The sequence below is a fragment of the Sus scrofa genome, chromosome 6 (assembly GCF_000003025.6).
Source record: "Sus scrofa isolate TJ Tabasco breed Duroc chromosome 6, Sscrofa11.1, whole genome shotgun sequence".
Lineage (NCBI taxonomy): Eukaryota > Metazoa > Chordata > Mammalia > Artiodactyla > Suidae > Sus > Sus scrofa.
The window spans coordinates 129087890-129104271 of record NC_010448.4 but is presented as its reverse complement, the minus strand read 5'-3'; the positions used below and the strand labels follow the sequence as shown (position 1 = coordinate 129104271).

The following is a 16382-nucleotide window of genomic DNA, read 5'->3' as shown; positions in this document are numbered from 1 at the left end:
TAATAAGCAAACCAAAGAAATACTGATCAATATTTCAACATTCACAGAGTTGCCATTTCACACAATTTCTCCGTGTCTGCTCTCTATATCTTTACCTATTAAGTCCAAAGAATTAATCCTAGAAAACTAAGAAAAAATTCACTTAAGAAAATTATGTTTATTTTTTTTAATTTATTTATTTATTTTGGTCTTTTTGTCTTTTGAGGGCCGTACCCTCGGCATATGGAGGTTCCCAGGCTAGGCGTCCAATTGGAGTTGAAGCTGCTGGCCTGCACCACCGCCACAGCAATGCAGGATCTGAGCCACATCTGCAACCTACACCACAGCTCATGGCAACACCAGATCCTTAACCCACTGAGCAAGGCCAGAGATCAAACCCACATCCCCATGGATGCTAGTCGGGTTCGCTAACTGCTGAGCCACAATGGGAACTCCAAGAAAATTATGTTTACAAAATAAAAATTCACCTGTTTTTCCTAATAAACCAACTACTCACAATTTTGACATGAATTCTGAATAAATTCAAATGTACAACACAAATAAACATATTAACATAACTTTAAACACAGAACATTAGCATAACTTACTTTTCAATGTACGAAACATGATAAATATAATAAAATTACAACTAGAAAAATACCCCACTATAAATTAATCACTGGGAAAAAAAAGGAGATACTGCTTCGTCAAGCACTGCTTCCATCCTCCACCATCTATCTACCAGAACTAGCACTAGAAACAAGAGGGCCTATTCAAACCTTCCCCATCTGAATAGCTGGTGACTCCCAAACATTCCCTCACCCCTCAGGCCTCTTGTACTTTCTTCCTATGCTTCACTGGCCCCACGTCCTAGGTGACCAGAGACAGATTCTCAGAGAACTGGGACTGGCATGCAAAGCAGCAAGGGTATCTTCTGGTGCAGCATGGGGGTGGGGGACAATACAGGCTCAGAAACAGAGGTGATCCCAAAATACAGGAGGTGCTGGTGCAAACCATTTTTGTTTCCTGAGGAAGACAGCTATTGATGAGACAGACTTTCATAATTACAGAGGAAAGCCACATCAGCTACTTAAGATAACATATAGTCTTTCATTCATAAATATTAACACAAAATCATGGATCACCAGACACTTGAAGAAAACTAATAGCATAAAAGAGAAACAACCAGGACAAATAAAAAGAACTGGCCACGGGGTAACATTTAAGATAAGCTTTTTCCAAAATATCACAAATTGGAGTTCTGGTCGTGGCTCAGTGGAAACGAATCTGACTAGCATCCATGAGGACAGAGGTTTGATCCCTGGCTTCGCTCAGTGGGTTAAGGATCTGGCGTTGCCATGAGCCGTGGGTAGGTTGCAGACTTGGCTTGGATCTGGCATTGCTGTGGCTGTGGTGCAGGCTGGTGGCTACAACTCCAATTGGACCCCAAGCCTGAGAACCTCCATATGCTGTGGGTGTGGCCCTAAAAAGACCAAAAGACAAAAAAAAAAAAAAAGAAAAGAAAAAAAATCACAAATTATCAGCCAGATCAATGAACATCTGTAAACTATACTGCTATACCAAGGAAGCAAAAAATTAGAAAATTTAAAAGATAAATTCTGAAATAAAAACTCAATGGATAAAGTGACTAATAAAATTGACCTTGTTGAATACTAGGCGGCTGATACACAAAGATATAGGTGAGAAAACACTCCTGAACTCAAAACATAAAGTCAATCTATAGATGTAATCAGATGGCCAAACATTTGTCCAATGGACGTTCCAGAATGCAAGAGAAGGAAAAAATACAGAATTGAAGAAAATATCCCTATACTGAAGAAACAAGTGTCTTTAGGCTGAAAGGAGCTATCTAGATGTATCCTGGTAAAATTTCAAGTTATTTTTTGCTTTTTAGTGCCACACCTGTGGCATATGGAGGTCCCCAGGCTACGGGTTGAATCAGAGCTGTAGCTGCCAGCCTACACCACAGCCTCAGCAATGCAGGATCCCAGGCACGTCTGCAACCTACACCACAGCTCACAGCAACGCCGGATCCTTAACCTACCCAGCAAGGCCAGGGATCAATCCTGCATCCTCATGGATCCTAGTTGGGTTCGTTAACCACTGAGCTATGAAGGAAACTCCCAAAATTTCAAAACTCTTAATTTAAGACCATAAAATTCCAGAGAGGGTGAAAAACAAAACACAGGTGTATATAAAGTAATACAGGTAATACTATAAAATGGCTCTTCATTAGCAAAACCAAACACTGGAAGAAATGAAATAATTCAAAGTTTTGAGGGAAAAGTTGGAAACTAAATTCTATATGCAGCGAAACCAAGCAAGTATGAATATATTTTTGGATATTTCAGAATTCAAGAGTATTTTTCACTCACACACTACTTAGGAAAAAAAATCACTTAAGAAGGGATATAGAGCAAACTGGAAAAGGAGCCCAAGAAAGAGAATAATGTGAAATACAAGTTAAATCTGATTCAGGAAATCATATAAGAAGCTATGAAGTCAATCACTACATATTGATACATGGAAAATTGAAAATTCTCTTCCATGCAGCAAAGTCTTAACAAAATTTTCTCTGTGTGCAAACATATTACTTGGCTATAGAATGAATAATATTTACATCATCATGATGTTATCAATGTTCTTTTTGACTATTAAGTCAAATTCTTGAGTCTCAGTCTTAGACAAGATACGTACACCTGTATTGTACTGAAAGACAGACTATAAATGTGATTAACACTTGACAAATAAAACTAATTTTTATATCACAGAAAAAATATTATCACAGGCAAAAACTGGGGAGTCAAGGGGTAAGAGCAGTACAAGGCGAACCACAAGAATGTCCTTATCCTTCATCTCAGGGATAAACCTATACTGTCTGAAGCTGAGCAAACGTGAAGTGGAAGCCTTAAACATATTTGCTTCAAGTAAAAAAGTCAACCAGGAGAAACAATTTTTTAAAAAGTAGCATAAAAAGCAAAAACATTATGAAGAAATCATAAGTAAATAAGAAACAGTGTAGACGGGCGGTATGAGAAAGACACTAAATACCTCATATTTCATAGTGAGGAATCAATAGGCTGAATATCAAGAAAAAAGGCTGAACTATACATATAGTATATGTATATATATATATATATATACACACACACACTTATACACATACATTTTTCCCATTTTATGGCCACACCTGCAGCATATGCAAATTCCTTGGCCAGGGGGTAGTCAGAAGGCCAAACACAAGGCCAGACTGCAGCAATGCCAGGAATCAAACTTGTACCTCTTCAGCGCCCAAGCCACTGCAGTCAGATTCTTAACCCACTGTGCCATGGCTGGAACTCCAGGTTGAACTATATTAAAGTTAAAACAGTACTTCCCAGAAGAATCATGAACCTCTGAGGAATGAAATTGGCAGTAAGAACAGAGGGTAACTGTCTCATCTTGAGCCTTTTTTTCCCCCTTTTTTTGGCCGCCTCACAGTATATGGAATTTGCAGGCCAGGGATCAGATCTGAGCCAAAACTGTGAACTATGCCACAGCTGCAGCAATGCCAGATCCTTTAACCCACTATGTCAGGCCCAGGCTCGAACCTGTGCCTTGGTGCTGCAGAGACACCATTGATCCCATTGTGCCACAGCAGGAAATCCTTACCTTGAGCTTTTTGTATGACTTGAGTTTCTTTCTTTAAACCATGTTCAGACATAACTTCTCTAAATTTGTTTTTTTGGGTTTTTTTTGGCTGTGCCCATGGCACGTGGAAGTTCCTGAGCTAGGAATGTGTCACAGCAGTGACCTGAGCCTAAGCCTCTGCAGTAGCAATGCAGATCCTTAACCTGCTGAGCCACCAGAGAACTCCCATTTTTTCTTAAAAATTTTTCAAAAAATTTCACTTCTCTAATTTTTGAAAGGGAAATATGTAATACACTGTGAAACAAAAAAGTGAGCTGTAGACGCATATACTACAAACTGTCAACTGTTAATGCATTCATTCCTGGGTGAGGGGATGGAGAGAGGGAGAACTTTATTTTTTACTATACTTCCCCTCTCTTTTTCTTTTAAATTAAAACAGGGAGTTTCCATGGTGGCTCAGCAGTAACAAACCTGACTAATATCCATGAGGACGCGGGTTCCATCCCTGGCCTCGCTCAGTAGGTTAAGGATCCCACATTGCTGTGGCTATGGAGTAGGCCATCAGCTACAGCTCCAATTTGACCCTTAGCCTGGGAACTTCCATATGCCTTGGGTGTGGCCCTGAGAAGACTACCTAAATAAATAACATACTCTTGGTTGTGCTGTCTTCTGACTGTATACGTGGTGACAGTGGAGAGATAACAGATGCCCAGAAGAGATCTCCTGTGTGAAGCTAAACCCTCAATAGTAGGAAGTAAACCCAAAAGGAAGGATAAATGCTTATAGTTTTCAATTAAAAAATTTTTTTTCATTATAAAATTTTTCAATACCCAAATCTGGTAAAGGCAAAATGATATCCTTCTGTAACAGCTCATGTGCTTAGCAACCCTTCCGTTTCAAGTTATTTGTGAAATCACCAGTAAAACACTTCAGAAAAAAATCTACAGTGGTTCATGCTGCTGTGGAGGTGCGGGTTCAATCCCTGGCCCAGCGCAGTGGGTTAACAGATCCAGTGTTGCCACAGCTGTGGCACGGATTCAATCCCCTGGCATGTGAACTTTCATAGGCTATAAGTACAGATATATTTATATGTATGACTGATGCACTTTGCTGCACACCTGAAACTACACCACACTGTAAGTCAACTATACTCTTATAAAATTAAATTAGAAAAAAAGAAAAGAAATAGAACCTAGATGCATTCTACTGAGGCCTCTCCAGGACCTTCCAACACTCCACCAGGAAAGCCAATTGCTTTAAATACCTCCAATCCTAGGCGAATAGCTGCTTCTGTAAAGCTTCGTCTTTCTTTCTCAAAATTCTTTTTTTGCTCTTTAAACAGGGACCATTCTTCTTTGAGGCGCTCCTTTTCTTCCAACAAGTAGCAGTCTCGTAGCAGTGAAGTAGTGTCATCATCACAGGCGGTAGCCAGCTGCTGCTATTAAATTTTACAACACAGTAAGTTCTGGAGGGTCCCTGAAACACTCCAACAAATGACATGAAAGCAGAAAAGCAGGGGACAGAGAGAAACAGAAAGAAATCAAAAAGTCAACTGAAATGAGGAGCAGTCTCATTTCCCAAACACTTTCGCTCCAACTGGCAAAGCACGGACTAAGGAAGGCCATACGACCTATCTGCTAGCAAGCAGAGAACTCAGTTTAGATCTGAAAAAAGTCAAGTGCTACATATCTTAAGAAATTAAGGAGTAAAAATCTAGTAAGAGTCAATAAAATTCCGACCCTTCACAGGGGAGAACAGCTTTAGAGGGTGTTTCACATTTACCTGTAAAAGCTGCTGCTGAGTTTTAATCATCTCTTTACACTGCTGAATTTCTAACTCGAGTTTTTCAGTTTCTTGCTCATGGTCTTGTCGTGAGATTACATCTTCATCATTAAAACCTTCTAGGTGTACCTTGGAAACTAACACAAAACCAGTGATTTGACACAAGGTTTACACCAAGCTTTTCAGTTTATGGCGCTTGGGGACATAGATTTAAAAATCAGGCTCTCAGAAATTTCCTCTTTCTGGAATCTCATAGATTTTCTAAAAGGTATTTACCTCCTTTGCCCTTTAAAAATTTCATAAATTATAATAAAATTAAGTGTGTATAATTTTAACATTAAAAGATTTTATTTTATTTTTTTTCTTTTTAGAAGCCACGCCTGTGGCATATGGAAGTTTCCAGGCTAATTGGAGCTCCAACTGCCAGCCTACACCAGAGCCACAGCAACACCAGATCCTAACCGCATCTGTGACCTACACCACAGTTCACGGCAACACTGTATCCTTAACCCACTGAGCGAGGCCAGGGAGCGAACCCACATTCTCATGGATACTAGGTGATCATTTCCACTGCACCACAATGGGAACTCCTAAAAAAATTTTAAAAAGCAAAGCAGCTATAAGGAGTTCATGACAACTATAAATTCATGCTATTTCTGGACTAAATGATATACTTACTTACAGAGCTCTATTGTCAACATTTGTTATTCATATTCATGCAAGATTATATCCTAATGAAAAATGTACAAACTATATTCACAGAAAAATTAACATTCATCAACTATGTTCTTCTGATACTTCTTCAAAGATAGTTCAATGCTACAAATTTTGTTCTGTTACTAATAAAATCACATGTAAATTAATTCTGATACTGTAATCTTGCCAATTGCTCTTTACTTTTGAAGACAATTAGCACCCAGTTTGCCATTTTTGACCATTTAGAATAAATTTTCTTTAACTAGACTTCATTTACTTAGCAGAAAGCTTAATTTTCTTGATTTAAAAGCATGCAAACTTTAACAAATATAAAGTATTAAAGATATATTCACAACATAAATCTATCTATACTATCTATAATGACAGGAAATAGTATCTAAAATAATACACTGTTGGGTGAAAAAAGCACAGTGTAGGAAGAAGCATGTAATGTTTTTAAAATATGTTGTAATACATTTAAAATAGATATTTTGCAAAAACACAGAGAAAGTTCTAGAAAGATAGGCACCAAACTGTTAAGTGTTACATATAGAGAACACAGACCTGAATATTCTACTTTATGTACTTCTTAAGTGGTATTTTGCATCAAATATCTATTATCTTGAAAATAATTTAAAAATGAATTATTAGGAACGTAAGAATATGCAAGTATCTAGGAATAATAAGCAAAAGGTTTACATTTATACTATATAATAAAATATAATATTATGATTGTTACTTCCTGAGTTCTAAGATTTAGTAAGAGAGGGTTCACTTTATTCAATTCTCTACTGCACTCAGAGCAATGGACACCTTATGTCCTCTTTGCAGAGAGCAAAGCATGTTCCCTGAGTGAGATTCAAACCACACGTCTGGAAAGAGGCAGAATCTTGCTTTTCAAAGCACCAGACTGAGCTAAGGACTTCAATCTGAGCCCACAACTCAGCTTTCCAAGGTGACCAGAATTAGCCTGCTGAATGTCACGGCTCACCCTGCCTGCACTCAGGTAGTACTTACCCTGGTTATCAAGTTTTTCTACATGACTTTTCAAAATTCTCCACTGTTTTCTGATGCTGTTTGTAAGCTGCTCTCTCACAGTTTCACAGGAAAGGTCCCATATATTCTCTCTGCTCAGTTCCCCACCATCTTCTTCAACATCAGAAATAACCTACAAGAGGAGAGACATGAGAAGGAAAGACCAGGATCTTAAAATTAAAATGGCTTTAGATAGTCAGGCAGTAGTCATCAGACTGGGGAACAAAGAAATGTATCGAAACCATTTCTGTGCTAACATCTTAGGCATAAATGACCTAGTCCTTAACACAGATGTCTTGAGAAAAAGCAATTAATACTGAAGATAGAAATTCCCCAACTCAGGTCTCTTCAAACCTGAATTTGAATCCAAATCTCGTTAGTGATATAAGTCATGGACTGTGTGAGGTAGAATTATTCACCACCCGTCTAATGTTAAGTTAATGCTTTTGCATGTTAGCTAATCCTCAAATCATGTTACCATGTGGGGGAAACTGAGGCTTAGAGAAGTGGACTAATTTTCTGATGTCACACAGCTCAAATTCAATTTGTCTCCAACCTTTGGCTGTTTAAGCAAATAAACCTATGAAATAATCTCCAAAGTGAAAGCAACCATCAAGCCTATTTTCTCATAATTTTAAAAATAAAACTGAAGGTATTTTTCTCTAAATTCTACCAAGACATTAAATCACAGGAAAATGTAGCAATCTTCACTGGTCTATGATCAAAGAGAATCAAAGCAGGATAAAGAATACAGGGCGGCAATACTAAATGTATATATGTCATAATAACCTGCATCTATATAAAACAGTCTCATTTGTCATGAACATACAGGAAAGTAGAAATACACATACATTTTACTAATTTAAACAATAAATATCTTACTGGGGGGAAAAAAAGGAGATGAAAAGAAAGAAGGGCTGATTAGGCCTCTCCCACATGCAGATGCGGCAGGAATGAAGGAGTGACCGAGTCTGAAGAACTGACTCAATATCTGAGGTCAGCGACAGGCTGGCAGAGGTCAAGGTCTCCCGGGGGGGGTATACATGGGGTGAAAAGCCCAGGGTGTGGCTCACTGTGACTTGGCTCTTGCCAAGCTCTAGAGCTACCTGAGAGTGACTCTTCCAGGAAGCAACACCTTCTCTGCTATTCATCCCAAGGCATACCAGAATATTGCAAATTCACTGTTAAATAATAATTGCTACACATTTCCCAGATTGAGTGAAACTCTAAAACCACAAAATTAAAATCAACAATTCCTTCAATTTGAATTTGGGGTATGCATTTTGGCTATAGTTAAGCAAGCAAGACGATAAATAAATGAAAACGTGGACGCTAGCTAGGCATTCCAAGTTATGTCTTACTCTTCTTGCTAAAATGACCCCAAATCTTTTCTTACAAGGAAAGCATGGTTTGAATTACTTTAAGAGGAAACAGATCTAGAAAAAACATATCTTTTAAAAACAGGAAATACACTTAAGAGATTATCATTTCTCCAAACTTAAACATCTGAATTATGAAAAATTATACAGGATACTCTCATATGAGAAAGATCTCCTTGATTTACTACCTACTTTTGCTGACTAAAAGCTGGTAATGAGAGGTTAGTAAAGGCTGGGCCCCAAACTGAAGAAACCTCAGGAGTTACAGAAACTATGCTAACCCTGGAGAGGGATTAGTAAGTGTTCAAAACTGACCTGAAGTGCCAGACTTTCAGAGAAAAGGTTAATTAACTGAATATGAGATATAAGCAGGCCCCAAACTGGAGAGTCTAAAAGAACATTCAGATTCTCTTTCAAAGAAGAAAAGAAAAAAAAGGTAGGAGACGAGCTTATCAGTTGCACTGATCTGTGATACCACAAAAATAATCCTCAAGTACAGGTTAAAACAAGTTTGGTGACCTACTGGTAATTAGCATTTTCTACCAACATTGTTACTTCCAGATTTTAGTTTCTTATGTGAACTTGCTTGAATCCAGACTTTAAACTTCTACATGAAGAACTAAGTTAAAAAAACTTTTCACCATTATGTGACTCGTTTTTTTCAGACCTCTACAGGTTATACCCCCTCCAACAAACTGATTTTCCCATGCTTTCCACCTCAAAACACCTACTTATATAAGGGCCAATTCAAATGTCACTTTCTCTGTGATGCCTTCCTTGGTTGCCATTAATTGTTTTATTTTACACACTGTACCGCCCTATTATAGCTGTTAACATGTCTAATATATAGTTATAAGGTAACCTCTCGGAGTTCCCGTCGTGGCTTAGTTGTTAGTGAACCTGACTAGCATCCATGAGGACGTGGGTTTGATCCCTGGCCTCATTCAGTGGGTTATGGGTCCAGCCTTGCCATGAGCTGTGGTGTAGGTCACAGACATGGCTAGGATCCTGAGTTGCTGTGGCTCTGGAGTAGCCTGGCGGCTATAGTTCTGATTGGACCCGGGGCGTGTGGGAACCTCCATGTGCCACGGGTACAGCCCTAAAAGACAGAAAGACCAAAAAAATAAAATAAAGTAAATGTAACTTCTCTATACGCTTCCCTCTCTCTCAGAAAGAGCTACTTGAGGGATACAATGGTCTGAATCTTTGTGTTCTAAATTAGTATGTTGAAATTCTAACCTCCAGTATGATGGCATCAGGAGGTGAGGGGTCTTAGGGACGTTATTAGGTTGTGAGGGTGGATCCCTTATAAATGGCGTGAGTGCCCCCCATAAAAGGGGCCCCAGTCAGCTCTCTCACTCTTTCCACCAAGTGAGAATGAAAAAAGTCAGCAATTCAAACCAGGAAGAGGCCCCTCAGAGACACCAACCCTGCTGGTATCCTATCCTAGGCTTTCAGGCTTCAGAGTTGTGAGAAAAATTTTTGTTGTTTATAAGCCAACCAGGCTATGGTGTTTTGCGTTAGCAGCCCCAACTAAAGCAGAGGAAAAATTCAAAATCTTCCTAGCTTTTTATTTCCACGGATTAGAACACATAATGAACATTCAATAAATGTGTGGACTAAGTGATTATTTGGTTTCCAAATAAAAGTTGCACTCTCTGAAAAGTAGAGCCTGTTTAAGTCACACAATACCTAAACTATTTTAAGGATATTTGGCATAGCGGTTAAAGGCACAAGCTCTGAAGTGAAACAGACTTTGATTCAAATCCTAGTTCTCCTTCTTGTTTTTTTAGGGTCGCACCTGCAGCATATGGAAGTTCCCAGGCTAGGGGTCCAACTGGAGTTGCAGCTGCCAGCCTATGCCACAGCCACACCAGATCCTTAACCCACTGAGCAAAGCTGGGGATCAAACCCACATCCTCACGGATCCTAGTCAGGTTCATTATTGCTGAGCCACAACAGGAACTCCTCAAATCCTATTTCTGTCATGTGTCATAAGATGCGCTAGCTTTTGTGCCTTGGTTTACTTACTTACAAAATAGGGATAATTATCATACCAAAAGCATCCAATCATTAGACGATTACAATGAGACAATGCTTTAAAATGCTTTTCACAGCGCCTGGCACAGATGAAGTCCCCGGAAAACCATCCCCACCATTTCCCAGGGCATGTCTGGAAGCCTACAAGGACCTGTTTGGCTGTCGGAGTGACTGTGGGCAGCACAGCAGTGAGGGTCCAGTTCAAAACATCAATAGTATCTCCACATGAGAATACCTAATCTACCGTCTTAATTAGCAATCTGAAGACTGTATTAGAGATGAAAGAGCCACTTACAGTTCCTGTACTATCATCTGCTCTTTCTCTAGGTTTCTGCTTTTGGGGAGAAAGAAGAGAAATCATTTCCTTTTTCATTTGCTGAAGAACCTTCTTAAGTTCAGCATTTTCCATTAGGATTTGTTTCTGACGATATTCATAATCATTCAAGAGAATTTTATACATTTCATCTTCATTCCTGAGAAAGAAACTGTCAGTATGAAAATGTAGTAGGGAAAGCAAAGTCCGATTGAATTTGTCAACATCAATCATGCCTCACCTGGCTTCAGTTTTACCCGTCCTCCAGGAGCCTCTTTTCCCATCCGCTCGCCCCACATAATTTAAAACTTCCATAGCTACAAATATAAACACACAAAACAAAACCAGCTCTTAACCATCCATGTTTTAGTGGTTAAACCCTAACACACTCTACATGCTTTAGGAACGTGGGTAAGTCAACCCTGAACACAGATTAAGATCTGGGCTCAAACAGCCCAGATTTTAAGTTCCAATTTTCGTCACTCATAAGCCCGAGATCTTGGCAAGTTATTTAACTACTAAGCCCGTTGCTGCATCAGTACAACGGAAATAATAAAACTATCTATGAATACAGTTGTTGTGAAATATAAAAGTACTTAACAGAGAAGGCCTTAATCAATGTGATTTAATTATCATTATTCATTTTATCATCAGGGATTGGAAAACCATAGCCTGTGGGCAGCTGATTTTGTAAATAAAGTTTTAGCAGAACTCGGCCACATCATTTGTTTATATACTGTCTATAACTATTCTTGCACTACAATGGCAGAGTGACAAAAGACCACAGACCCCACAAGCCCCAAAATATTTACTACTTGGACCTTTACAGGGAAAGTGTGCCAAGCCCTGTATCATGATCACCATCATCATTGAAGGAGTCAAGGCTCCTTAATGTCTCTTCTGCCCCAGGTGGAGATGAAAGCAGTTGGTATAAGGAAATAAGAGGAGAATAAGGTATTACAATTTTAGAGCTGACTAAAAAAAAATCATTACAGGAGTTCCCATCATGGCTCAATGGTTAGCGAACCCAACTAGCACCTGTGAGGATGTGGGTTCGATCCCTGGCCTTGTTCAGTGGGTTAAGAGTTCAGCATTGCCGGGAGCTGTGGTGTAGGTCACAGATGCGGCTCGGATCTGGCCTTGCTGTGGCTCTGGCGTAGACCAGCAGCTTCAGCTCCGACTGGACCCCTAGCCTGGGAACCTCTGTATGCCACGTAAAGACAAAAAAAGACCAAAAAAAAAAAAAAAAAAAAAAAATCAATACAGAACTGTCATTTCCAATTAGGTTTGGACCAGGAAGGAGCCAGACACCCATAACATAAAGGCTCTGCTATAGAGTTAAATTTTTAATAAACTTCTCTAATTAGATGTTACATTTTATACTTCCAGCATTTCATCCTGTTCTTTAATTTTGCTATTTCCTTCATGAATGAACACAAGGTTAAATAAGCAATCATAAAAACCACTGAATGTCCAAGTGAAGTTTAAGATTTATTATCTCAGAATACTTAGTTTCTAACCTTGTCTTAATTGCTAATCATTACACTTTCATTTTTCAGTAATTTTAACATAAAATATTCAAATAACTGCAATGGCACTGCTGTACAGAATGAGAAGGACACAGTGAACATAGAAGTGCTTGCTGGTAACAGGCTAAGCCCACCATGTGACAGCTTGAAACATCTGCTCATCAGCTGTTGTATGCAAGTCCAAGTTCAGAATAATGTATAATGTAGGTTAGATGACAGCCTACAGTCCACTTGGAAACCACTCTTCAATAAATCAACTTACAGATTTACTGTTCCCGGAATCTTGGCAGACCAGCAAAACTTTATCTGTGTGACTCTACTTTTGTGTGTCTGTAGTTCTATTTTTTTTTTTTCCTTATGCTTTCTGCGGCCACATGTGTGCCATATGGAAGTTCCCAGGCTAGGGGTCAAAACAGAGCTGCAACTACTGGCCTACTTCACAGCCACAGCCAATGCCAGATCTGAGCCTCATCTGCAACCTACACCACAGGTCACTGAGCGAGGCTGCATCCTCATGTATACTAGTTAGGTTCTGTTACCTCTGAGCCACAACAGGAACTCTGTGCAGTTCTATTTTTTAATCTACATCATTTACTTGAAATTATGCACATACCAGGATGAAATAAGTTATAAATTAATTTTCAAAAGAACAATGGAAAAAAGTATATTGTAACAACTGTAACTTTCACGATCAGCTGTACTTCAAAAATACACAGCTAGGGAGTTCCCGTCGTAGCGCAGGGGAAAGGAATCCTCCTAGAAACCACGAGATTGCAGGTTCAATCCTAGGCCTTGCTCAATAGGTTAAGGCTCTGGCACTTCAGTGAGCTGTGGTGTAGGTTGCAGACATTGCTCGGATCCTGTGCTGCTACGGCTGTGGCTTAGGCTGGCAGCTGTAGCTCTGATTGGACCCCTAGCCTGGGAACCTCCATATGCCTCGGGTGCAGCCCTAAAAAAGCAAAAACAAAAGGAAAAAAAGAAAAAAAAAAAAATACACGGCTAAACTAATTTAAAAGAACTCAAACTGACATGAATGGTTTGGCTTGAGGGACAATTTTATAAACTCAAAAATCATACTTCTGACACTCAAATCATATTGCTATGAAAGGTTAGGGTATCCTCTTGCTTAGCTTTTCTCTATGGATTAATCCTATACCTGTCACATTAAAAAAAAGTATGCAATTCCTATATGCAAGTAATGGAGCAAAGCAAAATTATTATTTTTTAACTAACCAGTTGTCTCAATTTCTAGTTTATATGGATATAGACCATCTAAAATTATTTGTATAGAGCATGAAAAGGACATTTCATGAGTTATTGAGCTCAATCCCTCCACATTTATTTCTTTGTGTAATACTAGCTTATTTATTCCCTTTGCACTATCTTAGCCAGCTGCTTCTTACCTATTTTTTTATCCTTCTTGTTCATAACAAGTTGATGTAGACGTTCCTTTAGTTTATTATATTCACGCTCTTTTCTCTTCATGTCATGATTATATTGAGTAGCTCGACTTGCAATGATATTTTGTAATTTTTGCACCTAGAAAAAAGGCATTTTATATTGAATTAGTCCCTTGAGAATTCACTGGTAAACCCAGTTCCAATGTACAAATTCAAAAGAGAAAGTAAAGTCCTAGCTTTCAGCTCCTCATGTAATAGTTTAAAAGTTCTAGGATTATTCTTCCTTCTCCATAACCACTGGAAATCACTCTTTAAAATATCACTAAATGAGGAGTTGCTGCTGTGGTGCAGTGAGTAGGGAGTCCAGCTGCAGCAGCTCAGGTCACTGCAAAAGTACACGTTTGCAGCTGTGGCATGGGTCATGGCTGCAGCTTGGATTCTGTCCCTGGTAGGGAACTTTCATGTGCCTCAGGTGCAGCCATAAAGTAAGAAAGTAAAGTAAATAAATATCATTAAATGAAGCACATAAAGTTTTTATTTTTTAATTCTGAAATTTTCAGAGCTGCTAGCTTTCTAAATTATCTTCTACACCTTTCACCTTACATACAGATTCTGATCACTTAGAAACCACAAACTCTTACAAAGTAGTAATGTGATTAAAGCTTCATCTGAAACAAGCAGACTTCATCTGATCATCTGTAAGGACCTTATTTTACTTCAGACATGAATCGTTTCATCCTTTATCAATCTGTGACAAGGTCAATTAGTCATGGCACATGGAAGCAAGTAAACAGGTTCATTTTCCTCTGATCAAAAATAGTTTTCTGGGGAGTTCCCATTGTGGTGCAGTGGAAATGTATCCAACTAGTGTCCATAAGGATGCAGGTTTGATCCCAGACCTTGCTCAGTGGGTTAAGGGTCTGGCGTTGCCATGAGCTGTGGTGTAGGTTGCAGATTCGGCTCGGATCCCATGTTGCTATGGATGTGGTGTAGGCCAGCAACTGCAGCTCCAATTCGACCCCCAGCCTGCGAACTTCCATATGCCAGGGGTGACGCCCTAAATAAATAAATAAATAAATAATTTTCAAATTAGACTGAGACCAACAGCATACAGAATCCATTTCAGATATTTGCTGAGTACCTATTCTATGCTAGGTACTACTGGTCAATGTTTATATCTATTATGGCTTCTCAGGCAGTGTTGGATAGGAAGTAAGTTCTACTCTACATAGCCACTCTTTGCAACATACACAACAATGAAAACAAATGTTACAGTTTTACAGTTATGTGGTCAGAAAACTGCAGAGCAATAAAAACAATGGTTTCTATTTACATAAATTAAAAGATAATTCCAAAAGCATTATCTATATAGATCTGAATAATACTAAGTAAACACCAAAGCAAATATTAGAATTACAATGTCTTTAGCCAAGAAATGAAAATTTTTTTTTTTGGTTTTTAGGGCTGCAACCATGGCATATGGAAGTTCCCAGGCTAGGGGTTGAATTGGAGCTGTAGCTACCAGCCTACAGCACAGCCATGCATGTCTGTGACCTTCACCACAGCTTATGGCAAGGACAGATCCCTGACCCAGTGAATGAGGCCAGGAATCGAAGCCACATCCTCATGGATACTAGTTAGGTTCATTACCACTGAGCCACAACAGGAACTCCAAAATGAGATTTTTTTTTTTAATGTGAGTTGCTTTTTTTAAACAATAATTTGTGTGCCCATTTAGTCAAATAATTGCCTGACTGGATGAACAATAACATTTAAGACAGTGTAAGAAGAGGCATGCTAGACATAAGAACAGATGTGACAGAGAATAAAATACCTGCATTGAAAGCAGACCCTTACATCTAACAAAAAAGGGACAGTTCAAGTGGATACAGGATGGATGGTATAGAACACTGGCTGTCACCAGCTATGGACTAATACACTAAGCCAAATGGACCCCCCCAACCATGTCATGGAGAGAGTTCCTGACCTCTCAGTTAAATATGATACAATACTGGGAGTTCCCGTCATGGCGCAGCGGAAAGGAATCCGACTAGAAACCATTAGGTTTGGGGTTCGATCCCTGACCTCGCTCAGTGGGTTAAGGATCTGGTGTTGCCATAAGCTGTGGTGTAGGTCGCAGATGCAGCTTGGATCTGGCATTGCTGTGGCTGTGGTGCAGGCTGGCAGCTGTAGCTCTGATTGGATCCCTCGCCTGGGAACCTCCATATGCCCGCAGGTGCAGCCCTAAAAAGCAAAAAAGAAAAAAGATACAACACTGTACACAGAAGTCCAGCATCTCCATTTGACACAGGATAAATAAATGGTTCGCTCTTAAAGTGAAGTGACCATTATGATCACCTCAAATTACACACACATAAAAATTCACTGAAATTTTATCCATAATAACTGACAACTTACCTCGTCTTTCTCATTTTTCAGTAGCTGATGCAAATTCCTATTCTTGCACTGTAACTGTCTATCTCTTTCCTGAAGCCCAATCACTTCTCTCCTGGAGGTTTCCAGTTGTTCCTAAAACATTCATATGCAATTTTGATTAGTAAAAAGTCATACACACTAG

The 16382-nt window shown here is 39.1% G+C and overlaps 1 protein-coding gene across 10 annotated transcripts in view; it reads right to left on the bottom strand.

Moving 5' to 3' along the window:
• SSX2IP (SSX family member 2 interacting protein) overlaps positions 1–16382 on the bottom strand; it is a 64437-nt gene that overhangs the window by 9351 nt on the left and 38704 nt on the right. For 5 of the 10 annotated variants that reach the window (XM_021096345.1, XM_021096342.1, XM_021096346.1 and 2 more), the window contains 7 exons: positions 16223–16333; positions 13808–13943; positions 11117–11192; positions 10858–11047; positions 7126–7276; positions 5413–5549; positions 4895–5068 (listed from right to left, as the gene is read on the bottom strand). In XM_021096345.1, coding sequence (XP_020952004.1) covers positions 4895–5068; positions 5413–5549; positions 7126–7276; positions 10858–11047; positions 11117–11192; positions 13808–13943; positions 16223–16333 — 975 coding nt within the window. The remainder of the gene's footprint in view (positions 1–4894; positions 5069–5412; positions 5550–7125; positions 7277–10857; positions 11048–11116; positions 11193–13807; positions 13944–16222; positions 16334–16382) is intronic. The other 5 variants (XM_021096348.1, XM_021096349.1, XM_021096351.1 and 2 more) reach the window with 3 other exon arrangements.